The following is a 27,688-nucleotide window of genomic DNA, read 5'->3' on the forward strand; positions in this document are numbered from 1 at the left end:
ACCTCAGTACAGGTTTCCTGTAAACTAGAAAGACATTAAATCCCCAATCAAATTATGAATTTTATTAATGTAACGCATCACCATGCATTAGGGTACGCTGCATTAGAAGCCCACTTATTCTGAATGGACTGGTAGAGCATTTTAACATTTTTAAAGCAGTCCATGCCATGTGCGGCTGCTACTGTAGAGTACATTGGGTGCTTTTCACAATGAGTGGCACTGCCACACACCACAAAGCATTTTATATTTAATGTATTTTTTTAGTATATTATGTTATTTTATTATTATGTATATTTTGTATTTTATTTCTTGTAACCATAACACACAAACCTGGATAGGGTAGGTGGACAATTGTTAAGTCTGACCAATGAGTTTAACATTTTAATTGGGTTTTTTTTTTTTAGGGGATCCTGCCACGTGCATGCTACACAATGTAGAGTAAAGCAGAAGAGCAACTAGAGATTTGACACTATGAAAACAACAGCATTTGTATAAAAAAAAAAAAAAAGGTTGTCCGCTATTAACCATAGACATAACAATTGCGACCTGATCAGGATATCATAAATTGCAAATAAAACGAAATACAATATACAAGAATAGGAGTATATACAGTAGAATACATAGCACATGGTCATAAGCCTGAGGGTAATTAAAAAGGATTCAGATGGTTAACGTCCAGTACAGCATGGGGTCTGCTCAAGGACGTCGTCTACATTTTATATTTAGAACATGGATGGAAAGCTGACAAGTATTAGAAAATGCTTCTGCATTTCTAATGAGCACTTACAATGTATGAATAATTAATTGCAGAGCCCTCCCAGCCTCTGCACTGGACACTTGTAGAGAAAAAGGAAACTTTCTATGGGAAATCATTTCAAGCCAAATTGCTTTAAAGTATAAATGTCACTATATACACTGTATAGATTTGACAACAGTGTTCCAGTGTTTATAACCATTCCTGCGTACAAAAAAAAGCTGTACTGACAGAAATATGGGGCTACCATCGTTGACCTCGTTCTAAGAATTTTAGTCACCTTGCACTTCAATAAATTCTTTCCACTGACCTGGAAATAGGATGCAGATCATCAAATCAGAGTGACGTTAGAAGTCTTGATCTAAATACTTTGAGAGTAGTGCCACACAGCATTAAAGTCAATGAATCAACATGTCAGCCAGACGCATGACAGGCACTAGTGTTCAGAAAGAGATTTATGCAGTGGCTGCCCATAAAGTCTCTCAGTATAGGTTTCTTTTTGGATAAATATATGCTCCCATTTTAAAACCCAAACTAATATCTGCATCATATGTTTGACGGTGGGGATAATGTTCTTGGAGTCATAGGCAGCAGTGCTCCTCCTCCAAACAAGGCGAGTTATGAGTTGATGCCAAAGAGCTTGATTTTGGTCTCATCTGACCACAACGCTTTCACTCAGTTCTCCTCTAAATCATTCAGATGTTCATTAGACGGCCTGTACATGCACCTTCTTGAGCAGGGGGACCTTGCGGGCGCTGCAGGATTTTAGTCCTTAACGGCGTAGTGTGTTACCAATTGTTTTCTTGGTGACTATAGTGCCAGCTGCCTTGAGATCATTGACAAGATTCTCCCCTGAAGTTCTGGGCTGATTCCTCCCCGTTCTTATGATCACTGAAATTTCATGAGGGGAGATCTCGCATGGAGCCCCAAATAGAGGGAGATTGACACTTATTTTGTGTTTCTTCCATTTGCGAAAAATTGCACCAACTGTTGTCATCCTCTCACCAAGCTGCTTGACAATGGTCTTGTAACCCATTCCAGCCTTGTATAGGTCTACAATCTTGTCCCTGACAGCTCTTTCGTCTTGGCCATGGTGGAGAGATTGGAATCTAATAGATTGTTCCTGCAGACCGGTGTCTTTTATACAGGTAACAAGCTGAGATTAGATCCCTTTAAGAGAGTGCCCCTAATCTCTGCTGGTTACCTGTATAGAAGACACCTGGGAGCCAGAAATCTTGCAGATTGATAGGGGATCAAATACTTATTTCACTCATTAAAATGCAAATTAATTTAGAACTTTTTTAAATGCATTTTTTCGGATTGTTTTGTTGGTATTCTGTCTCTCGCTGTTCAAACAAACCTACCATTAAATTTAAAGACTGATCATTTCTTTGGCACTTGGCAAACATACAAAATCAGCAGGGGATCAAATAATTTTTCCCCTCACTGTATAATCTATAAAGACATCAAAAGAAGAACTTTATGCAGCAATACCAAAACAGACTGCAAATGAGAGTCAATAAGAAAGAATTCAGACTGGGGCATGGTTTGCCGAGAACTGAGATGGCTGCATAGTGAAACAGCTCCTGCTCCACGGATGTATCGAGCGGCCTGCACAGCTCAACCAGCCGACTAATCCACCCGCACTGCACGAGCTCTGCTCCCCTGACTTGCGGGGAACATGACCCGAAAGCGGAAGGAGGACTCCAGGCTGCAGAAGCTCACAGCATTCTTTGTACAGTAGCCGCATGGAGCCTGGCAAGATGGCGCCGGCTCCTCTCCTCATGCACCCGCCCGCTCTTTGCCACGCTCCACACGATTAACCTGGGAGGCACGATGAGGACACAAGCAAGTCACCTCCAGCTTATAACTCTACCCCCATGTCAGGCAGCCCTGCTAAGGCCAGATTTAGACTAGATGAGGACCACGGGAGGGGTAAGGGGAGCCCTGATAGCAGCACGGAGGAAGACATTAGAGATCTGCCTGACTCCATTGAGGAGTTCCCCACCACTAACAGGCCCATAATTGACACAGTCCTGAAGGACATGCTAGTCTCCCTCAGAAGCTCCCTGCAATCGGATATGGCTTCCCATATGAACAAAATCAGCAGGGACCAACAGTCAGTTACTGGTAGAGTGGATCATGTTGAGGAGAAGATGGGGGAATTTGCTACCACCATATATTATCCCATTGACGCACATGAGAAGCAAGAGGATGATATGGAGTGGGTTAAGGCCAAATTCGCAGACATCGAGGTCAGGTTACGGGGGAACAACCTTAAAATTTGGGGGATCCCTGAAAACATCCCACAGGATGGTCTACGTGAATACGTCTCCACTTTATTCAAAACGCTCTTGTCTGATTCAACAGACCTAGATCATACAATAGATAGGATCCATCGTTTGCCCAAGCCCTCCTATCTCCCTGACACACTCCCCAGGGATGTGATATTGAGGCTGCATTGTTTTCATGTTAAGGATCGCATCATGAGAATCTCCCGTAGCCTTGCACAGACACAGGCAATACTCCAGCCTTCAATTCTTTGTGGATTTATCCCAACACACGCTGCAGAAGCGTAGGAGCCTCAATGCTATCACCAAACCCCTGCGGAATCACATCATCACCTACAGGTGGGGCTACCCCTCTAAACTCATTGTTACACGTGAGGGGGCCACCCATGTGATTGACTCCCTGGAAAAGGGCCTCACTCTTCTTAAGTAATGGAAGATACTTCCATCTACTCCCAACACTAGCACACAACACCTAGACCCGGAGTGGCGGGTGGTCACTGCTAAGAACTCGTGCAAACACAAGTAACTGCTGGTTGATGCGCAATTCACCGCTGCAAAACCTCAAGCAGCGGAGGTTCCCTGTACCCCTTTTTTCCCCTACCCTGAGCAGCAGTTTAGCTGCCCTTAGTTCTACCACACCTATCTTTCCACCTGAGAGAATGGATGCCACATGCTTTAAGTTTTGTTTTTTGTCTATGTTGTTTCTTCTCTGCCCTTCCCTTCTCTACAGTCACAGTCCCCGTACGCCTAACTGGAGATCCATAAAACTTCGCCACATGGAGAGCAGCGACATCGGATGCCAACTACGAGAGTTAAACCTGCACTGGTTCCTGTCAGTCCTGGTCTTCTTACCATGAGTAATCCTGCTATTTTACGCAACACACAGCGTTTGTTTCCCGGACCTGGTACGGGAGTAAAATTTTTGTCCATCAACGCCAAAGAACTAAACCAACCGGTTAAGTGCAAAGTGCTTTGGCAAGAAGATGCACTTCATCATTGCGATGTTCTATCAGTTCAGGAGACTCATTTCTGCAATACAAGCCCACCACGATGTTCGCACAAAAGCTTCCGTTTTATATTCTATGCTAATGCGGATACAAAAAGATGGGGTGTCATAACAGCTGGTATCTGATACTGGTATGTGAGATAAACTCCACTCAGTATTCTCTTGTTAATGCTTATGCCCCTAATACCCGCCAAGTACATTTTTTTCATAAACTGATGCGATTGATCCGCAAGGAAGGAAAAGGCTCCCTTTTAATCTGCAATCTTACTCCGGACCCTACTTTAGACTCCACCTCCTCCCCAAAAAGGAGGCCCTCCGAACTGCTTCCCCACATTCAAAAGGCATGACCTCTATGACGCTTGGAGATGCTTAAATGCTAATGCTCGTGATTACAGTTTTTTTTTTCAGCTCCACACAACTGTTATAGGAGAATTGATCTTTTTTTGCTCGACCATACTCTGCTGATGAGGACGTCGTCCTCTGGGATTGGCGACATCACATGGTCTGACCATGCCCCGGTCTCGCTCATCCTCGCTCTCCACCAATGCCACATATGTTTGGAGGATGAATTCTAGACTTCTCCAAAATCCACAATCTACCAAAAAACTTACTGATTGTTTACATAATTATTTCAGAGATAACATTTCCTCTGCTGATGATCCTTTCCTTTTATGGAATGCCCACAAGGCTGTCATCAGAGGAACCTTTATCAAACTGGGGGCTAGGGGGAAGAGGCAGCGGACTAAGCGTGTGAGTGATCTCACAACACTTATCCATGAGTTGGAAACCCAAAACAAGCTTCGTCCCTCTCCAAATCTTTCGAGACACTTATCTAACGTGAGGCATGAGCTCTGCTCTCTTCTCCTGGAAGGATTTGAATTTCTATCCAGGCGGTTAAAGATGCACCACTACACCCAGAACAGAGCGGGAAAACGTCTTGCTCAACGATTAAAGGGGTGCAGCGGAAATTAAGGCCCCCGTATATACTTAACCCCACCACTAACGAAAAAGTCTACCACCCACAGGCTATAGCCAATGCCTTTGGGGACTATTACAGGTCCCTGTATAATGTTAAGGATGAGGACACCATAGTCCAACCGTCCCCTGAAAGCATAGCCACCTTCCTTGGAAATCTCCATATCCCCAAGTTAAAGCCAGAGGATCTCTCCGCTCTGAATGCCCCTTTTACAGCCACTGAATTGACTAAGATTATAGATACTTCGCCCCTGAACAAATCCCCGGGACCAGATGGATTCTCTGGGGAATACTACCGTACTTTTAAAACTATCCTGATAACACATTTAGAAAGACTTTATAACGCTGCAGCTGCCTCTTAGGCCTTCCCCTCTGAAATGCTCAGAGCCATCGTGGTGACTATACCCAATACAGGGAAGGACCTGGTTGTACCACAGAATTTCCGCCCCATTTCTTTATTGAATTGTGATCTAAATATTTATGCAAAACTGATTTCTGTGAGATTGGGAGAGATGGCACCCCACCTTATCCACCCTGATCAGTCTGGCTTTGTCAAAGCTCGCCAAACCACAGATGTGACACATAGAATGATCAATGTTATCCATAAAGCAGGGAGATCCAAAACGCCTTCTCTCCTCCTTACTTTGGATGCCGAGAAGGTGTTTGATAGGATTCACTGGACGTACCTAGCTCATACCCTATCTGCCTTTGGCTTCCAAGGCCCTATATACTCAGCCATTATGGTGCTATACACAAGGCCTTCCGCACAGGTATTGGCGGCTGGAGCATTGTCTAGCCCATTTCCTATCACCAACGGTACGCGGCAGGGGTGCCCTCTCTCCCCACTCATTTTTTACTTTTTAATGGAACTCTTGGCAATTTATATCCGCTCCCATCCTAATATATCAGGTCTATGTGTCCAGGGTACCTCTCATACTATTAGTCTGTTCGTGGATGACATCATACTCATACTGAGTGATGTAGAGAAATCTTTGACTTTCGGTACATGACGCTCTACTCCTATTCAATAGGATATCCTACTACAAGGTGAATGATGCCAAATCATCAGCATACAGTATCTGGGAATCACGCTTACTCCTGACCCCCGGGACTTGGTGAACGCGAACAATATCCCTTTTTTTAAATACCCTAAAAACGAAACTCCGAACCATGGTGGCAGTAGAACCGACGTGGCCGGGTAGACTGGCGTCCTTTAAAATGATGTTACTTCCCCAGTTACGGTACCTACTCCGTACCCTACCGATCCCAGTACCTACCTCATTCTTTCTTAAAGCCCAATCAATACTGAATAGATATCTCTGGAGAGGTAAGAGGGCAAGATGTGCTTTCAGCAAACTACTCCCCAACAGGAAGGCAGGAGGTGTAGGACATATACTCATTAAGGACTACTATACGGCTGTGCTCCTCACGCAAGGGAGAGCATGGATTCAGACAGCTGTAGATAACCCGTGGGTGGTGATGGAGTCCTTTCAGGTACCAGGGGGCAACTTATTGAATTACCTTATGGCAGGTAGATATCTTCTCCGGTTGCCTCCCTCTTGATTCCTGACTATCGAAGCCACAACTGGGGCTTGGCGGGGCTTGCAGGGACACCTGAGGGACCAGGGCCCTCACACGTCTCTCCCCCTTCCCATCCTTCGCTTACAATCGTGCCTGACCTTCACATTTCCTCGTGGGTATCTAGAGGTATTTCGCACATCGACGATCTTATGGTTGGACCTGCTGTGAAGACCTTCTGCTCCCTCCAACTGGAATTTAATGTCCCTTTTCAGGACCATTACAAATATATGCAAATCCAACACTTCCTGCAGACCACTGACCATACCCCATTGGCTCTCCCTTGGTATGTTGTCCAATTTTTCACAGCAAAGATCCCTGAAGCTAAGGGGATATCTATGTTTTACAACTCCCTTAATAACAAAAACACCTTTCTTAAAACCACTCCCTACATCCAATAGGAGAGGGACTTTGGTAGGACATTTCATACCTCAGAATGGCAAAAAGCTCTGACCACCACATATATCGCAGATGCTCAGGTCTATGGGAACTGATCCATAAGTTGAACTTAAGATGGTACCTCTCCCCTTCCCACATAGTCAAATTCTCTCCACACTTGTCCCCAAGTTGTTGGAGGAAATGCGGAAAAATGGGCACCTTGTTCCACATGTTGTGGGAATACCCAAAACTTTCAAAATATTGGACTGATATTTCCTTAATCATCTCCCAAGTGATAGGATCCTCTCCCCCACTGACGCCAGCTCTTGCACTGTGTTCATTAGGGATAGAGCAGACCCCACACCCCCTCAGAATGGTGCTAATCCACATACTCCTAGCAGCTCGTTTAATAATACTTCGCCATTGGAAACAACCTGACCCCCCTACGGTGGCAGAAACCATTCAAACTTTACAAACGCACGCTATGTATGAATTAATATTCTCCTCTTCTGTGAACAGACTTCAAGCCACTTCAGAGGCATGGGAACCCTGGACACATTGGTATGCTTCTACACCACTGAATTTTTTTAACCCCTTTTACCCCCTTACCCCTTTTCCCTTTCTGATAGCCAAATGAGGTCCATGGTCTGGTTACACCTCCCTGCTTGACCTTGTTTGCACTGGTGCGCACTCTCCTGACCACCTGTGAGAGATCGTGGAGAGGTACGTGCCTGGCCCCGCATGGAGAAGGACCATGTACCTCATGTTATCTATAATACTTTCTTACTTAACTGTTTGTTCTCTACGTATGTCTGTTTTTATTGGAACTGTAACACCAAGTTTGGTCTACATGTATTGTGAAGTTTCACGTGTACCTTTCTAAAAATTTATAAAAATGTATTGAAATAAAAAAAAAAAGAAAGAATTCAGACTGATTTAAAGTGGTAGTAAAGTCCGCTTTGCTTTGTGATTTTTACCTACAGGTAAGCTTATAATAAAGCTTACTTGTAGGTAAAATGAATATCTCCTAAATGTGCATAGTTTAGGAGACATCTGCTCTTTTTGCAGCCGGTGACGTCAACTGCGCATACGCTCTGAAAGAATGGCATACCAGCATACCACAGAAGTGACGTCATCACGGCTTGGCCAGTTACCTTGCCGGAGCCCACGAGCCTGGAAACAAGACTGGGTGAAGATGAAAGCAGGTGACAGTGCACCTCTGGAGGGCTTCATTCTAAGGTAAGTGTTTCAAAATGTGCTAGTATGCAATGTACACAAGCACATTAAGCCATTGCCTTGCAGGGGATTTTTTTTTTTTGCCGCAATTTACTACCATTTTAAAAAGGTTATTGGAATGTTGAAACACAGAACAAACCATTTATATACTGACTATTTACCAAGGGTTGATGTGTACCGTTTCTCTTTCAACTTAGGTAAATCAGGTAAACTAGGTAAACTGCTAAATACAAAGATGAAATACGTACAACGTAGAAGTTTTACCTGCCTGAAGGATTTGAATTTCTTTTCATCCAGTCCTGAGATTTACAAAGCTTTGCAACACAGCACAGGCCTGAGTGGCAGAGGAGACGACTTTTTAGCTGCAGTTCAGTAACACCTACACGTTCCCCCTGTGACTTGTGACTGGACAAAAAAGGGAGAAGCAGCAGACTGACAGGCTAATTTGTCACTCTGCTCTCCCCCCATATCAGCATGATCCTCATTAGCAAATTAAAACTACAGCACTCTGCTCTCCCCCCCATATCAGCATGATCCTCGTTAGCAAATGAATACTGCAGCACAACTAACTGGCTCCTTAAGCTGCTTTTCACGCTCACAATAGGAGCTTTGCTGTACAGCTGACTGCTAGAGGCAGATACCGAGCCAAATTCAGGTACTTACACTGCTTACATTTAAAATTTTCATTAATGTGAATTTTAGAATACATCAATTTGTACCTTTTTATCTGCCTGAGTTCAGCTTTAGATAAGCTTGCTACTTTTTGCTGTTACAAAAAAAATACAAGAGTAAAGTTATTGTGTAGTTACTACTTTTTGTGTTTCTCCTCTAGGGAATTTAACAGGCACTTGGAAAGCAACTGTTTCGTGCGGATTTCAGTCATTTCTGAATCACAAAGAAATTCAGTGGAAGCGATGTATAGATTAGTTTTCTAAACCAGTATTTTCTACTGGGCTATATATAGACATTATTCCTTGCAGGAACATTTACTATGCTTAACAGGATTTCCGGACACACACAAAGGAGGTTGGGTGTTCTAGGAAACTAATCCAAGGTCTGTTCCACGTTGCAGAGTGCCTTTCCTGTGCCTATTTCAAATCCATCAGGTTTCCTTCTACTTTTTATGCACATTTTTAGGACAGAATATTATAAGTGTGACTAGACTTTTGTTTTGACATTTTCATACTTTCATTGTGTGAGAAACGTAGGAAATCCTGTCCCACATTTTAATTGACTGACATCCAATACATCTGTAAAAAAAAAAAATGCCAAGGTGTTTTTTAAGTTGTAGGTCAAACACATATAGGGCAGTTTAATTATTAAATTATACCATTTGAAAAAAAAAAATGGTTTTGTGCTCACCGTAAAACCCTTTTCTCTAAAGCATTGAAGGCTGTATCATTAGACCTTAACTGATGGGCTATATTTATGTCACCTACAAAACTAGGACGCTAGGTACAAACAAAAAGACAACGCGGGGATGGCCAAACCCCCACTCCATCTGCAACATCCAGCTGAGTTAGTAGCAAAAACTACACAGGATAAAGGTACTTATGGTTGAGGGTGGGTGCATCTCCTTCAATGAACACAGATTTTACGGTGAGTACAAAAATCCTATTTTCGTTTCCATTCATTGAAGGACACAGTTGGATCATTAGACCTTGACTGGAGAGATATTCCAAAGCAGTGTCAAATATAGGACGGGCCCAAACTGAGAAACCACTAACAACATTATAAACATAAACCATAGCCCTGGATGCTCCAACCGCCGCCTGCAAAATCTTGTGACCAAAGCTAGCATCTGCAGTTGCTGTAATGTCAACCTTGTAGAACCTGTTAAAGGTATGAACAGACCACCAGGAAGTTGCCTTACAAACTTGAGAAACGAAATCATGATTATGATAAGCGCAGAACGCACTACAGAGCTCGGGTACAGTGAGAAGTAACAGGATAAGAAGATTTCCGACCTTACTAGCGTAGGGTCCAACCACCTAACTAATTCACCAAGAAAACGGTGGACAACTAGACACTGATGTTTTTGGAACCATCTTTAAACTATAGAAAGGGAATGGGGGGGGGGACGTATCTAGGCAATGGAAGAGTTAGGAAGCATAAAGAATGAGCTACACACTAACAGACTGTCATAATTGACTTCAGGAGGATGCTTGTTAATCCCACAACTTGCCCAAGTACAGGAAAAACTCCAAATCCGACTTTGGGCTGTGAGGCAAGGCTCCAAGAACTCCAGGCCACTTCATAACCCAGAAGCAGTGCCCTAATTTTCTAATTGGCTGCTGGTTACAGATTCTCATGCCTGGTGTATTTACATTGATATCGATAATTTCGATAGTGCTCTACTCATTGCAAATGTTCATCAAATGTTTTTGTTGCCTGCCAAAAGGCTATTTCCTAGCCTTCAAGGGGGTAGGGATAACGATCACAAGACCAGAAGGCCCCTGTCTCTCATGATCATGGTTTCAACATGTTAAAGCCTGTTAAAGCCAGCAACAGTGAAGCAGGATTGAACATTGGCTTATGGGGCAGAAGATTCAGACAATCTAAATGGGCCCCTGGAAAGTCTGCCAGGAAACGGAGTATGTCCAAATACCCATATCCTCTTGTGTCAATTTGGTGCGAATGCCCTCCAACCCAATTCTGCAGAGCAGACAAGGAAAAAGATGTAGTAGAAAAGCATAGATTAATAGATAGCATAGCTTGAGGGGTCCAGTGTTGAAGGGACAACCAAACTCTAGAATACAGATTGCTTGTTGGAGGAAACCCACATTCCTATTGCATCAAAGCTTGACAAGGGTGGCTTGCATTATGAGAATCTTTCAAGTCTTTTAGTGGGAAGGACTTTCCTGAATTCCAGCACTGAGTTGGTAATCCACCATGTTGAGAAAGTCTGGCCTTGGAGGTCAGTTGTATAGGTTAGTCCAAGAACCAAGTACGCTTGTCCCATGCCAGAAAGTTTAATTGCAATATTCTAAAGGGAAACTGGACATACAGCACAGGTTTGAGGACGGCATCCAGTAGACCCAAGACCCTCACTAAGATACGAATGAAGAATTTCCTTTGGGCCCAAGAGGCCTGGACATGAGAGACACTAAAGTTTGTCTCAAGGTAGGAAGATTTTGAACAGGATCAGGTCGAGTGTCAAGCCCAAGTACTCCAATGTGAGAAAGGTGCAGTGATGACTTCCTCAGACCACCAAGCTGTTCACTCAGTAGCATAAGGCAGTAGGTAAAAGTTCTAACCGACTGTGACAGAGGAAACTATTAGCATGGAGCTAAAATTTAGGACCATAAGTTTAGTCTAGACAGTGATAGTTTGGCAGTCTGCCACAGAAGCAATCACAGTTTGGCGGGGGCCACTGTGTGAGCACCAAATGCCTTTAAAAACCAAGATATTGCCTTTTAAATGTAGCAGTGACATCATCACTGTGCTGTACATAGCTTATGCAGAAAATAGAGCTGTGGATGGGACGCAGAAGACTTACCTACTATGGGCTACCTGCAGAAAACTACAGGAGGGGCTACCTAACTGGCAAAAAGTTTACCAAGAATATTCTTGGTGTACGGTGTGCAATTTAGGCCCTCAAGATTATTAAACATAGTGCATTGCTGAGAGTCAAGATACGGTGTACGGATATTACACACACAACTAGTTTACACAAAATAATGCCATGGATTTAAATTGAACTAATTATCGGCTGTGCTAATGATATTACTAAGATAGCTGTGGGTAATTTTACCCAACATGTCTAAAGGCCCATACACACGATCAGAAAATCATACAAAAAATACCGCTTTGGAAGTAATCGTACGATAATCTGATCATTCGTACACAACTTTCGTCTGAAATTTTCCAAAGGGACAAACACAAAAATTTTTCTCGTACGATACCAGATTGTACAATTGTCGTTTAACCACTTGCCGACCGCTCACATGGAGCGTACTGCGGCAAAGTGGCTCGTTATCGTCCAGCGACGTAGACCTACCCTTGTGGGTGGCGCGCGTGCGCCGCCGGAGGCTCGCTCCCGCTGTATTCAGACACAGCGGGAGTCGGGCCAGGGGAGGAGAGGCGGTGATCACCGCCTCTCTTCCCCGATCGTCGGGGATCGAGTGAGGAGATCCGCCCGCTTGTGTAAACAAAGCGGGCGGATCTCCTATGTGACAGGCAGGGACAGATTACAGGATTTTTTTTACCAAACATATGTAGCAGAAAACAAATTGGCCTACAATGTTAAAAAATTTTGATTTTTACATTTTTTTGGGGGGAATTTCAAAATTGTCGCTCTTTTTTTGTTTATAGCGTAAAAAGTAAAAATCGCACAGGTGATCAAATACCACCAAAAGAAAGCTCTATTTGTGGGGAAAAAAGGACATAAATTTAATTCAATTCAATTTGGGTACAGCGTCGCACGACCACGCAATTGTCCGCTAAAATAACACAGTGCCAAATCGCAAAATATGGCCTGGTCAGGAATGGGGTAAAATCTTCCGGTCTTAAAGCGGTTAAAAATACGCTCATTGAGAATTTTTTTGTCATAGACATGTAGCTAAATACATTTTGGCCTAAATATATGACAAAAATGTAATATATTGCATATTTTTTAACTGTCACAGTAGAAAAATATTGTTATTTTTTCAAAATTGTCGCTCTTTTTTTATTAATATTGCAAAAAATGAAAAGCGCAGAGGTGATCAAATACTCATTGAGAATTTTTTTGTCATAGACATGTAGCTAAATACATTTTGGCCTAAATATATGACAAAAATGTAATATATTGCATATTTTTTAACTGTCACAGTAGAAAAATATTGTTATTTTTTCAAAATTGTCGCTCTTTTTTTATTAATATTGCAAAAAATGAAAAGCGCAGAGGTGATCAAATACCACCAAAAGAAAGGTCTGTTTGTGGGAAAAAAAGGACGTAAATCTAGGTTGGGTACGACGTTGCATGACCGCGCAATTGTCAGTTAAAGTCGCACAGCGCCAAGTTGCAAAAAGTGGCCTGGACGTAAAGCAGGAAAATCCTCCGGTCCTAAAGTGGTTAAACAGTACAGTTTTTCGTCCAAAAATACAATAAAAATACAATACATAACTTTCTAATTTTTATTCTGCGGTACAAGAATTTTCATACTTTAGAAACCTCTTTATTTCCAATATAGAGGCTAGCATGCAAAAAAAAACACAGTCGATCATGCGTCTGATAATCTCAGTTTGTTTACTAGATTTAAGGATAGGGTAATGATAAAGGAAAGTCCAATTTTTGAACTTGTCAAAAGGTTTAGAGTTTGCACTTGCTTGTAGGAATAGGTTACACACATCCACTGGGTGGAGTCATGAAGAAGATCATCCAGAAGATCTTGGACAGAACCAAATTGCGTTTCTATGGCATGTCTCAGCAATAAATATTTGAAAAACATTTTATTCAATTTATGTTTTTCAGTGTTGAAATACTGGGATTCACAAGCACATCACTGCAAAAAGTTGTGTAAGTACTATATCTCAGTGGCATCCCAACAGCAGGAAACAGGTTGCTCATATAATTTTCCAAAATCAGGATTAAACCACAAAGGAGATCTGAGAGACATATGATACTACTCTATAGAGACCTGGCATTATGCCAAATGAGAACTTAAACATCTACCATTAAGGCCTATTTACACGTATGGAAAGAAGTACGATAGTCCAGGTTGTGCATTTGCTCAGCTAAACCCACCATTCTCTGGCTGTAGCAAGATTAGCAGCAGTGCCCGGGGAAGTGATAAGCCAGTTATGTATAAAAGCTAAGATGGGACGCACTAATGAAATTAAATAGATTGGGGAGAACTAAACCACCATTGTTGAATGCAGCTTGCAAAGCGGATTTAGAAATATGTGGGTACTTTCCTGCCTTCCTTGACAGATAAAGGAAGAGACAGTTTCTATTCTATGAAAGCTTTTAGGAAGGAATAAGGGCATGCCTTCTAGAAGTAAAAATACTTGGGCAGGAAAATAATGTTGAAAATGTTTATTCTACCAATCAAATTAGGAGGAAGGGACTGCCATATTTGTATTTTTGTTTCTACCTGGCAACCAAAAAGGCTCCACATTGGAGCAGGGGAAACTGATAAAGTTAATCGCTGGGGATCATGTTGGAGCAATGGTGATATGACAAACAACTGACGAGTTGCACAACACCTACAGCAGAAGACGGTGCTAGCATTCCTGTGAAATAGGGTTTCCTTTATGCGCACTAACAAAGGACCGTTTTCTTTAATCTCTGAACAGACTGCAGGCATGACTCCCCTTATGTCGATACAGATGACTGGTCACATAGCATGGAATCACCCCTGCAGTCATCAACCAGACTCCCTGCTCTGGCCTGGAGCTCCGAGTACCCAGAAGGCCTACCTTCATAAAGGCCAACCCAAGGGTTAATGACATTCTTACCTCCCTAACATAAAAGGATCGGGACTCCCATCAACAGCTAAGGTCTAGTTGTCAGAAGAGACAGAATGCCAGCTCCCAACAGAAGGAAGGCTGAGGCAGGCTGAAACACTGCACCATGGCATAGTGGTAGAGAACCACTGCCTTAAAGAATGGATGTGACTCTGTGGGCCATCAGTAGTTTTTACATTCCTCCCTTATTTTCACAGACCAAGCCTCCTTTCCTGTGTTCTGCAATTTAACCTCGCACTATACCAGACTGTGCCCCAATCACTCTCACAATATAACTAGCTTACTCTCAAAAAATGGTACTGGAAATTTAATGAATCTCTTTTACAGGGAGGGGACCTCTCAAGGATAAACTGGGCAGGGAACTATCCAGGAACCTTTCTGATAACCAAGACCTATCCATAATGGTCTTATGAGAAACACATACATGATTTATCTAAGGTATTCTTATTTTAAAGGTGCTGCTCAAAAGAAAACACAGCTTAACCAAGTGTCACCCACTCTGAATCGTATTCTGACCTTAGAAGCCCTCTAGGTAGAAATTTCTAGCTCAGACATATATAGCAAAACCAAAAATATTCCACGATAAATGCCACCTTAATGCTACATAAAGCAAAAGCTCAATTAGCCAACCAGTGAAATGTTCTTTTTGGTTAGAGAAAAAAATTCTAGTTTCCCACAGTACATGCTACTGCATAAATTCGTATCTCAAATTGACATATAGTTATCTCACAAAAGTGAGTACACCCCTTACATTTTTGTAAATATTTAATTATATCTTTTCATGTGACAACACTGAAGAAATTACACTTTGCTACAATGTAAAGTAGTGAGTGTACAGCTTGTATAACAGTGTAAATTTGCTGTCCCCTCAAAATTACTCAACACACAGCCATTAATGTCTAAACCGCTGGCAACAAAAGTGATTACACCCCTAATTGAAAATGTCCAAATTGGGCCCAATTAGCCATTTTCCCTCCCCGGTGACATGTGACTCATTGGTGTTATAAGGTCTCAGGTGTGAATGGGGAGCAGGTGTGTTCAGTTTTGTGTTATCGCTCTCTCTCTCATACTGGTCAATGGAAGTTCAACATGGCACCGAATGGCAAAGAACTCTGAGGATCTGAAAAAAAAAAAAGAATTGTTGCTCTACATAAAGATGGCCTAGGATATAAGAAGATTACCAGGACCCTGAAACTGAGCTGCAGCATGGTGGCCAAGACCATACAGCAGTTTAACAGGACAGGTTCCACTCTGAACAGGCCTCCCCATGGTCAACCAAAGAAGTTTGAGTGCACGTGCTCAGCGTCATATTCAGAGGTTGTCTTTGGGTAATAGACATATGAGTGCTACCAGCATTGCTGCAGAGGTTGAAGGAGTGGGGGGGTCAGTCGGTCAGTGCTCAGACCATACGCCGCACACTGCATCAAATTGGTCTGCATGGCTGTCTTCCCAGATGGAAGCCTCTTCTATAGATGATGCACAAGATAGCCCACAAACAGTTTACTAAAGACAAGCAGACTAACGACATGGATTACTAGAACCATGTCCTGTGGTCGGATGAGACCAAGATAAACTTATTTGGTTCAGATGGTGTCACGCGTGTGTGGCAGCAAACAGGTGAGGAGTACAAAGAGAAGTATGTCTTGCCTAAAGTCAAGCATAGTGGTGCTAGTGTCATGGCCTGGGGCTGCATGAGTGCTGCCGGCACTGGGGAGCTACAGTTCATTGTAGGAACCATGAATGCCAACATGTACTGTGACATAATGAAGCAGAGCATGATCCCCCTCCATTTGGAGACTGGGCCGCACGGCAGTATTTCAACATATCGACCCCAAGCACACCTGCAAGACGACCACTACTTTGCTAAAGACGCTGAGGGTAAAGGTGATGGACCGGCCAAGCATGTCTCCAGACCTAAACCCTATTGAGCATCTGTGGGGCATCCTCAAACGGAAGGTGGAGGAGTGCAAGTCTCTAACATCTACCAGCTTCGTGATGATGCCATGGAGGAGTGGAAGAGGACTCCAGTGGCAACCTGCGAAGCTCTGGTGAACTCCATGCCCAAGAGGGTTAAGGCAGTGCTGGAAAATAATGGTGGCCACACAAAATATTGACACTTTGTCCATATTGGACCCGTTTTCACTTAGGGGTGTACTCACTTTTGTTGCCAGCAGTTTAGACATTAATGTGTGTTGCGTTATTTTGAGGGGACAGCAAATTTACATTATTATACAAGCTGTACACTCACTACCTTACGTTGTAGCAAAGTGTCATTTCTTCAGTGTTGTCACATGAAAAGATATAATAAAATATTTACAAAAATGTGAGGGGTGTACGTACTCACTTTTGTGAGAAACTGTAGGACATGATTTTAGGCTTCACAAATCCCCTGAACCTGCATCAAGTTTTAAGGCGTATTACCATCACCTTTACATCATAAAGTAACCATAACTCCCTACAATGTAAAATACACCAGATAATGGCCTATTTAACTAACTCTTTCCTCCCAAACATTTCTCCAGCAGAGATTATTTATGCTTGTAATATGGTAGTCATATTTTTCAAAATCCTCTCCAACCGCTTACCACCACATTTAACCTCTCTCATTCATGTACATCAGGGGTGTTTTACTTCTAATAGAGAGGTGAAGGACAACACAATCGTCCTTGACACAGACCTGGGCAAACTGCAACCCCAGGGCCACATCTGGGCCCTTTGACTGTCCCTATCTGGCCCCTTTTAATGTCTCCATAGTTAGCATGCCTCACTAAGCCTGTCAGCTTCCTCGCTGAGCTAGCCGACAGGCTCAGAGAGGCATGCTGACAGATGTGCTTGTAGAGAGCTGCAATAACTGGAAAGAGCATGGGGAGCTGATCGGTACAGTGGGGAAGCTTGGCTATGGTAGTCGAGTGTTGCCCACAGAGCAAACCCCAAGAACCACAAAACTGTTCTTTACTCCCAGGTCAGAATCTGCAGAAATCCTGGCTGTACCAAACTCAGGCTCTCTTCTTCCAGTCACTGTGTTTTTTATAAGCATTTGGCAGGCAGTGAGTCGGTGTTATATCGCCTCTTTACCACCTGATTTAACACTAATGCTGCAATCACGTTCATTTCATGCAGTTGTGGCATGGCCCCATTGAACTCAATAGGAAGGTTTGACAAGCAGTACTGTTTGTCCATATGTAAGCTGAGGGTGCATTATAAAGCACCTGCACTGCATAATTTCCCGAAAATAGGGCCAACTCACAGAATCGAAGGCTTTAGCAATATTCATTGCCACCACTAAATCACTTTGTTGGCCTTGATGTGCATTAGAGATCTCTAAATACAACCACCTACTATTGGTATGAGCACTTTTCTCTGACATGAAGTTTGTATGTTTCCAATAAATAAGTGAAAGTATGACCTTAATTAAATGCAAGAAAATACTTTAACACTTCATTTTAAAAGAGATATAGGCAAATAAGATTCACAATATATTAATATCTAGATTTGGGAACTAGAGTTATCATAGCTTTACCCATAGAAGGCAAAATGTCCCACTTCAAAGACTTCCAGATAAGTTTGCAGGGAATGAGGAGTGATAAGATGACTGGACCAAGTTTTTCTATCCTTAAACCTTCAGCTCTTCAAAATTGTAACTTCATTTTTTGTTACAGTGAAAGGTAAATCACATTAATTTATCATCATGTCCTTTTATTTGTATTTTTATACTTTATCCACAGCCAAATGATAACTTACCACCTTATATAATAAGATTTTGTGGAATTTAGCAAACACTCCCAGTGCTAATAATACCAAAAGTCTTTATGTCATATGGAAATGTGATTAGCTGGTATGGAATATTTCACACCATTTTCTATGAATGTTCTATTATCTCAGATTTTTAAATAGCTCTCTAAAGCACAGCATTACCCAAAAAGGCCAAAAGAAACAGTAAACCTATGCAGTGTCATAAATAGGTTTTCCCCACAGTTTGGTAAAGCGTAGCTATTGGCTTTCAAACTGCAGTCTAGTCATACCTATTATAATGTCACTCCCCTTGTTGATATAGTCTCGTATGTTGGCAGGACCGGCTGCCAGTCATTTAGTTTGCCAAGACTGTACTTACAAGCGAGTGCCAGGTTAAATCGGAATGTAATGCCATTTCACCAATTAAGGTTTCTCAGGAAATCAGTGTATAATCATTAAAGTAGGCATAATTATTGGAAGACTTTACAAAATTATAGGCAGCAGCTAGTGAACCTACAGCTATACTTTGATTTTTTTGTGGTGCTTTATCCCACAATGCCAATGTGTCATTTTTAAAACAGCAGTAAATAAATTCAAACACACTGTACAAGAGGGGATGTAATTTCCGGTGAGTGACAAACAAAGCTTTGCTTTGTTAAAGAGCTACAAGCACAGCTGTTGGCTTCTGACACTTCCAAACATCTTATGTCTGGTTCTAGTTCCTCCCATCTTAGAATTAATTTGCCCTGGTCTCTAACGCTGGCCATACATGGATCGAATCTGAATGGGTTCAACAGGCATCAATCAACCTTAGTACAACCAGACTGTCAGATTTTCAGCAAGCGACTACTGGCTGCGGCTATAGCTGTTAGCAGTAATCATTGTGTTCTGCTGGAAGGGCAGGCTTTTTGCGCAACACCACCCGTCCCCCCCCTTTAGAATACAATAGCGTTGCAGGAGGCATTCCCCAATTAATAATGACTGTTTGTCAGTACTATTTGTCTTGTCTGTGGCTGAATTCTGGATATAGATACATAGCATTGTTATAGGGAGGTATTCCCTCTCTTCATTGTTTTTTATTCCATTGTGGATGGGGTCAGTTGTGTTATATGGCCTAATCCCCTTCTCTTTTTAACATGTAATATTTTTGTTTTATTGTTTGTTCTAATAAATGTAATTTTTTTCTAAGTTGCCTTGTATATATGTCTCATGTTGTGCCTTTAAAGTCCACTTTTTCTATACAGGGATCTCTATATGAGAAGTCCTGTTCCCCATATTCGTTACACATTAGAATGTTGGCATGCTCCAGGAAGCTCCGCCTCCTTTTTAACCTACATAATGACACAAAACCTGTCCTAGGTCTGTCTTTCGGGACTGTCATCTAAAAAAATGGTTTAAGAAAATAAGATATCGTGGTTTATCAGTTTCTGAGCTTAAATCTAATTTTTATAAAGGAATGGGTGCCATCTGGGCCAGGTCCTTCCTACAATAAAAACAATAAAACTTCCCCCTCCTAATGTCTGTGCCCCGAAGTCACATCGGGGCAGGCAGAGCACAGCAAGAGACCTGGCCTTTAAGCTTTCCGGAACTGCCAAATGCTGAACATTTTTTATCAAGCTTATTTCTTGGAGGGTAAAAAAAAAAAGGGGGGGGTTCAGCAGTCCGAGGCAAAAAAGCAAAAAATTATATTTTCCTTTAAGGGAAGGCATCGGAGACGGGGTTTACTTTAAAAAAAAAAAATGCTTTCCACTGTTTTTGGTAGCCTAATTAGTAAGTATGCTAAACAAATCAATCATCACTGAGAGAAAAATACATAACAGGTTATCTGTTAGTAATATGGATGAACCAGTTTATCCAAAAGAAGGTTCACCGCAAAATAAAAAAAAAAAAAAAAACACTTGATTTGGATACATGCTATACAAACTGGTAAAGGGAAACTTTCAACTACTTATACATTCAAACGTAAAATACTGTGCTTCACCACACAGCCTGGACTCCCAGTCAACAAGGGAGCTTTTATTTAGCTGTAGGGGGTGCAGGGGAGGCAGCTGGCATGTACCAGCAAACCAACAGGAATGGAGAAAGCATGTGACTGCTGCAAGCCACTTGCTTATTTTGGACAGGATTGTGCAAGCCTATCCAGCGAATATATGTCCCCTTAGAGGACATTAAGAGCAGCCATATACCTTAACATAGGAAACAGGTAATTCTTAAGAGCTTCCCTTGAAACTAAACAGTTTATAAACTGGATTATCTATTCTTGTCAAGCTGTGGAAATTACTGTGATGCACCTTCAAGCATTGATTTCACATTTAGGGCAGCTTTCTACTGGGTAGATCAATATATAAAACTGTGCATTTAGCTAATTGCTGTGTTACTGGCCTTATTGGCATAAGATATGGCTATTCCTAGAGGAATTATTACTAAATGTTTGTTGCTGGACAACGCTTTTTTTTTTTTTTATTAAGCTCGCTCTCTCTCAAACGGTCCACACTTGGGCATATTTTGATTAGCCAGATAGTCCTGGACAAATCAGGACTGATTAGTAATTGTTTGAAACTAATGCCACTTTTAGATTATTATCCTTACAGTAAAATTATCGATTTAAATAATTTAACAAGATTTTAAAATTACTTGCCAGACTTAGGCATACAAATCCTTCTTTCTGTGGGCCTAAGGTAAACCTAGAAGGGCGCTTAGCTAAAAATTCACTTAGCTTTAACAATAGATTTGTTATAGTTCTGCAGAACTGAATTGTACCAGTCTCACCTGCATCTGATCATGTGGCAAATTCAAGGTGATAGACCAGCTATGTACACCCTGTTTCCTAGCCAGGTTATTGTGCTCAACACATGAATGTTGCCTACTGCTTTGTAGTACCCTCTACTGTTACTTTGTAATTGACCTTGGCTCATGACTCTGATGCCGATTCTATGTTGCCTGCACTGACCTCAAATATGGGTTCTGTCCACTGCACTGGTTTGTATGACCCCAACACTGACTTTTTTTTCCCAGCTGCTATGACACTGGCTTGTAATCTGGAGTACTTAAAATTCTCAATTTTTTGATGAACTGAGCACTGTGTCTAGCCTGAAGTTTACAGCCACTGGTCCCCATTCTTTACTAGCACATTCCTAACAAAATGTTAAACTAGCCCCCTCCCCTTCCCAAACTTCACTATCAGTCCTGTAATGGCTTGAGTAACATCAATGACTGATCATTTTTAACAGAAGGTTTTCCCAGAAGATAATATCTACATATACTGCAGTAATGACATGTTCAATTTTAATTGTCTGAGTTTATGGCAGATGTACTTTACAAAAGAAACCCGTTTCATTTTTTTACTAACTTAACTTACATGTTGCACTGGTTTTAGGATACACTCTGACTGTACAATTAGATCTTAAGGACTCATGTAGACAACCTTCTAATTGACAATCCAATATTTTTGGCATCTATCTATGCCTAGGCTGCTGTGACAAACATTTCTTAATAGAAGCTTTGGGCTCAGTAAAATGGTGAAGAACACATGCATGCACACACAGATGGCTGCTAGTAAATAAGCCCTAAAATGAGCAGGTGAGTGCTGTCACTCAAGCTGTGATGAGCACCGCATGAGAGCCAGGTGGAGCTTGGATTGTCAATGTATGCCCTGAGAAAAAGTTATTGCATTGAAAGGATTACATATTTCATTTAACTGTTAAAAGACACGATGTAGCGCCTTTCTTATTCCAGTATGAATTTCAGCCTGACAATTATGCAATACGTACTTGAATCATTCGATGTGGGAGTTTCTTTTACTGATCCTTGTGTTATTCCATCTGTTTCATTGTCTTCATCTGTCAAAATAAAAATAAACATTTCAATATTTCTACAAGTTATACAATTGATAGAGATTAAAGAAAACTGCCTGCCTTAAATTAAAGTAAATGATGAACACTTCAATGCATCTCTCGCTGCAGTTTCTGAGTACCCTTACATTTCTACACCTACATTAAACTAATTATAAAGATCTTTTTTTTTTTTTTTTTTTAAACATGATGTCAAACTTACCTGCTCTTTACAATGGGGTCCTGCTCTGGTGCTCATGGCTCCTTCCCCCTTCTGAGTGCCCCCATAGCATACTTTGCACTTACACAGACTTAATCCCAAGCCAAGCTGTGTGTCTCCATTGACGCGCACAGTGTGACTTGGCCCCACTCCCTACTCTTTCCTCACAGGCTGTGATTGACAGCAGCAGGAGCCAATGGCTGTTCAGTGAGGAGAGCGAGAGAGGAGAGAGCCACTGGTCACAGGCATGGCACTGGACTGAAATCAAACTCAAGTATTTAAGGGAGTTGCAAACAGAAGGTAGAGAATGCACCAAGGTAAAAAAACTTCTACCTTTACAACCACTTTAACCTTCTGAACTGCCTTCCAGTATTAGACTTGATACATGAGTGGGCAGAAGATATAATACCGAAGTAAACGTTTACCTTCTAAAAAGCATAAAAGGAACTTGACTACGTATCCATAACAGTACCCAACTTTTACTCTGCAAGGTATTTATTTAGGTGGACACATTGTTCAAATCCGGTAAAACAAAATACAAATTCATATTCATAAGCCCCTTGTTTTTTTTTTTTTTTTTTTTTTTTTTCTCCTTCTCCTTGAGACCAGTATGCTGATAAGCCAATAGAGGGCGCGGTAGGTATCGGAAACAGTATATGGAATGAAGGGGACATCATATTAGGGAAAAGGGGAACGGAGTAGACTGGGGGTAACATACAGACCCCTTTCATTTTCATATTAAACTTAGTAGCTCCCATTTCTCTCTCTCTTTACTATCAAGGGTTTTGGTTTTTTTTTTTTTTTTTTTTTTTGTCCCCGGGGGCATAGGCGCAACGTAACGCTTATTTCCAATTTCCCCCCTCCTCCTTTTATTGTGATACAGAGGAAGGTCGGGAGAAAAATAGGCCGGGAGAAGTAGACAGAAAAAAGGAATGAATTTAGACATGCCGAAGATTATGGAAATGATCAGTGTCGGGGTTTGGGAGAGGGAAGGGAGAGTGGTATTCTCTAATCCAATCCAACCATAACCCCATTTAGGAATTAGCTCATAGAACCAACATAGTTTGGATGAGCTACCCAGCGCAAAGCTATTTAGCGACCTCTCTAAAGTTGAGAGGCCAAGAGGGTATCTCCCCTTCTCCCCACCTGCCCTCCATAAATTTAATTTTTTTTTTTTTTTTTTAAGAGAAGGGAAAAGAAAAGAGAAAGGGGAGAAATTTTTCTTTTTTTTTTTTTTTTTTTTTTGTTTTTTGATTTTATCCTCTCTCTCTCTTCCACTCCTCTCCTATTGAGCAATGGAAAACATAAAAATTTTATCCATTAATGCAAAAGGCCTGAACACTCCAGAGAAAAGGAGAATCTTGCTGGACGATCTGAATAGATCTAGGGTAGATATTGCAATGGTGCAGGAGACACACTTCAGGGAGGATAAATGTCCAAAGCTTGGTAATAATTCCTTCCCCATAGTATACCACTCTACCAACTGGGAGGCAAAGTCAAAGGACGTATCCATCCTTCTATCAAGGAACATACCTTGGAAATGTACCCAAATTATGAGCGACCCAAATGGACGCTATTTGTTTGTGAAAGGGACTATAAGAGAGACCATAGTTACACTAGTTAACATGTATGTCCCAAATGTAAAACAGGATTGCTTCTTGAGGAAGAGCATGGATGCACTTAATGACTTCAGAGAGGGCCATTTAATAATAGGGGGGGATATGAATATACCCTTGATCCCTTCAGAAGACACATCAAGGGGCATATCATCAATTCCGCCTAGAGTAAGAAAGCAGTTCGCTAAGACATTACAGGAGGGACAATTAATAGACGCATGGCGTATAATGCACCCAAGAGAAAGAGATTACTCATTCTATTCCTCTTTACACCAACAATATTCCCGCATAGATTACTTTTTAATCCCGCATAATCAACTACATGCAATAAAAGACATAGTGATAGGCTCAGCAACTTGGTCAGACCATGCCCCAATTACAATAACCTACGACTTACCAGACAAAAGAGAAAGGAGAGAAACAACGTGGAGATTGAATGAAAACCTTTTACAAGACCAGGTGACAATGACAGAAGTTGAATCAGAAATGGAATTTTTTTTTTTAACCAATACTATTGTAGATTCAGACCCAGGGATAATATGGGAAGCGCATAAAGCAGTTATAAGAGGTATTTTTATTAAGCATGGGGCTAGGATCAAAAAACAACGAACTAAACAACTAGAACAGTTACTCCAACTGCTAAATAAAGTAGAAGCGAAACATAAACATGCACCGTCAGAGGAGGGAAAGGCAGAACTCCTGAAGATAAGAAGGGACATCAACGAACTTCTAGCCTTTAGAGTTAAAGCAGCAATTCAAAAAACGAAAAGGATCACATATGAATCAGGGGACAAATGTGGGAAGTTATTAGCAAAATCACTTAGAGATCAAAACTTGACGACTTATATTCCACATTTAGTAACGGATGCAGGACAGAAACTCACATACCCTAAACAGATAACTCAGGAATTCAAAAAATATTATGAAACATTATATAATTTAAAAACCCCCATAACCCCACAATCTCAAATGGAGGAGTATGTACAAATCTCACAAATGCCCCAGCTGTCTGAAGAGGAGAGTAAGATACTTGAGTCACCAATTACATTAACAGAGATAATGGAGACTATAAAAAATACGAAAGTTGGGAAGGCGCCGGGACCTGACGGGTTTACGATTCACTATTATAAGAAACTAATTCCATACCTGAAAGAATTCATGAAAGATATGTTTAATGCGTGGGGGGCAGGGAAAACAATCCCTAAAGAAACTATACATGCACATATTTCGGTAATCCCCAAGGAGGGGAAAGACCCCACCTCGTGTAAAAGTTACAGACCAATTTCCCTGTTGAACACGGATTTTAAAATTTTTACAAAGATCCTAGCAGTTAGACTACAGAAATATTTGACGAAATTGATCCATCTGGATCAGGTGGGATTTGTCCCAAGCCGTGAGGCGAGGGACAATACGACCAAGTTGCTGAATCTATTACATATAATCCACCAAAATAAAATACCAACCGTTCTACTTAACACCGACGCAGAGAAAGCGTTCGATAGGGTAAGGTGGGAGTATATGTTCGTAGTCCTTCGTTACATAGGAATAGGGGAAAAAATGTTAAGATGGATAAAACAAAGTTACTCAACCCCCTCAGCAAAAGTAAAAGTAAATGGAATTCTTTCTACAGAGTTTTTAATCACAAACGGAACGAGACAGGGTTGTCCCCTGTCCCCGCTCCTGTTCGTATTATCATTAGAACCGTTCCTGTGTAGAATCCGAATGAACCCAGACATTTCGGGTATCATAGTGGGGAAGGACCAATATAAATTATCAGCGTACGCCGACGATGTTCTATTCTCGATTACAAAACCAGTTATATCACTTCCTAATTTATTAACCGAATTAGGGAAGTACGGAACCCAATCTAATATGAAGATAAACTTTATTAAATCCGAAACAATGGGAATAGAACTAGCAGGGACACTTCAACAACAATTAAGGGCAAATTTTAAGTTGAATTGGACAAAGACGGCTTTAAAATATCTAGGGACGTCAATTACTTCAAAAATCTCACAATTGTTTAAGATGAATTTTATCCCCCTATTAAAATCCATAAATGTATTATTACAAAAGTGGAAAGGAGGAATGTATTCATGGATGGGAAGGTGCAATATAATTAAAATGAGTGTTTTACCAAAATTTCTGTATATTTTCCAGGCACTTCCCATCCACATTCCACCTCGATACTTGTCCCAGATTGAAACCATGATAATGGATTTTATTTGGAAATCAAAACGCCCCAGGGTAGGGAAGAAATATTTATTTAGATTCAAAACAGATGGGGGGCTGGCGATTCCGAATATGAAGAGATATTATCATGCCGTTCAATTAGGCAGAATGATTGATTGGTGTCGCCATAGAGAATATAAGTTATGGCCAAACATAGAGCAGGCACAATGTGAGGTATCACTGAAAAGAGCCCCCTGGTGTCATAAGAACTTGCCAACAGCTATTAAGAATCACCCTGTTATAGGAAACACGATTAAAATATGTGCAAAAATATTTAAACAAGACAATCTTATACGGGAGAATTCCTTACTATACCCGGTCCTGGGGAACCCCCTCTTTGAGCCAGGGTGTCAAGACAGGAAGTTTAAGGCTTTAGTAGAAAGGGGAATCTTTCAGATTCTTGATTTCCGCTCAGACACAGGATGGGTGACCACAGATGAGTTAACAGATGGGTCAGGCCCTTTCGGCCTGGACTCATGGAGGGCTTTTCAGTTACGCCACTTTCTGGGAACATTGAAAGCCCCCCCTCAGGGGGATAAAGAGGTAACACCCTATGAAAAAATATGCACCCAAAATGGAATACTGGAACATACTATATCCAAAATGTACTCCTTGTTAATGACATCAGTGGTACAGCATAAATTCCCTTTCTTGAGGGAGTGGGAAAGGGAAATGGGCACTACTTTCTCACCAGAACAAGAAAATCAAATAATTAAGTCAGTATTTGCTACCTCAATGTGTGCTAGAATTCAAGAAATGAATTATAAAATTTTTTCCAGGTGGTATTACACTCCGGTTAAAATGAATAAAATTTCTATAGCGAATACAGACCGATGCTGGAGATGTGGGACAGAGAGAGGCACAATGCTTCATATATTCTGGGCATGTCCTAAATTAGAAATGTATTGGGAACAGATTCTGAAGATAATACAAAAAATTACGAAAAGCTATATCCCCAAAGAACCGGCTTTGTTTCTGCTCCACGTCTCTAGCATACCGATACAAAATTACAATAAATCTATTATACCACATTTAATAAATGCAGCCAGGACAGGTATTCCTCTCAGGTGGAAAGAGACTGAGCCACCTAATATAATTACGTGGTTTAGGAAGGTGGAGGAAATAAATAACTTGGAAAGCTTGGTCTCTTCCGCCCGCCAACAAACGGATAAATATGAGAAGAAATGGAAACAATGGATAGATTACGTAAACTCAGGAGAAGGACAACTTTAAAACACAGAGAAAGAATTAGATATAATGGATAAATAAGTATAAGGAAGAGGTTCGGGAGAGGAGGAGAGAGGGGAGGAGAGATTTGAGAGGGAGGGGGAAGGGAAAAGAAAAAGGATTTTGGTTTTTTTTTTTTTTTTTTTTTTTGGAGGTGGGGAGG

At 41.4% G+C, this 27,688-nt stretch overlaps 1 protein-coding gene across 1 annotated transcript in view; it reads right to left on the reverse strand.

The window, feature by feature from the left end:
- Positions 1-27,688, reverse strand: part of DGKQ (diacylglycerol kinase theta) — a 290,718-nt gene that overhangs the window by 102,903 nt on the left and 160,127 nt on the right. Inside the window, exon 7 of the mRNA XM_082243121.1 lies at positions 22,171-22,239. Within this exon, the coding sequence (XP_082099247.1) occupies positions 22,171-22,239 (69 nt within the window). The remainder of the gene's footprint in view (positions 1-22,170; positions 22,240-27,688) is intronic.

The sequence above is a fragment of the Pelophylax lessonae genome (assembly GCF_965119305.1).
Source record: "Pelophylax lessonae genome assembly, chromosome: 1".
Taxonomy (NCBI): Eukaryota; Metazoa; Chordata; class Amphibia; order Anura; family Ranidae; genus Pelophylax; species Pelophylax lessonae.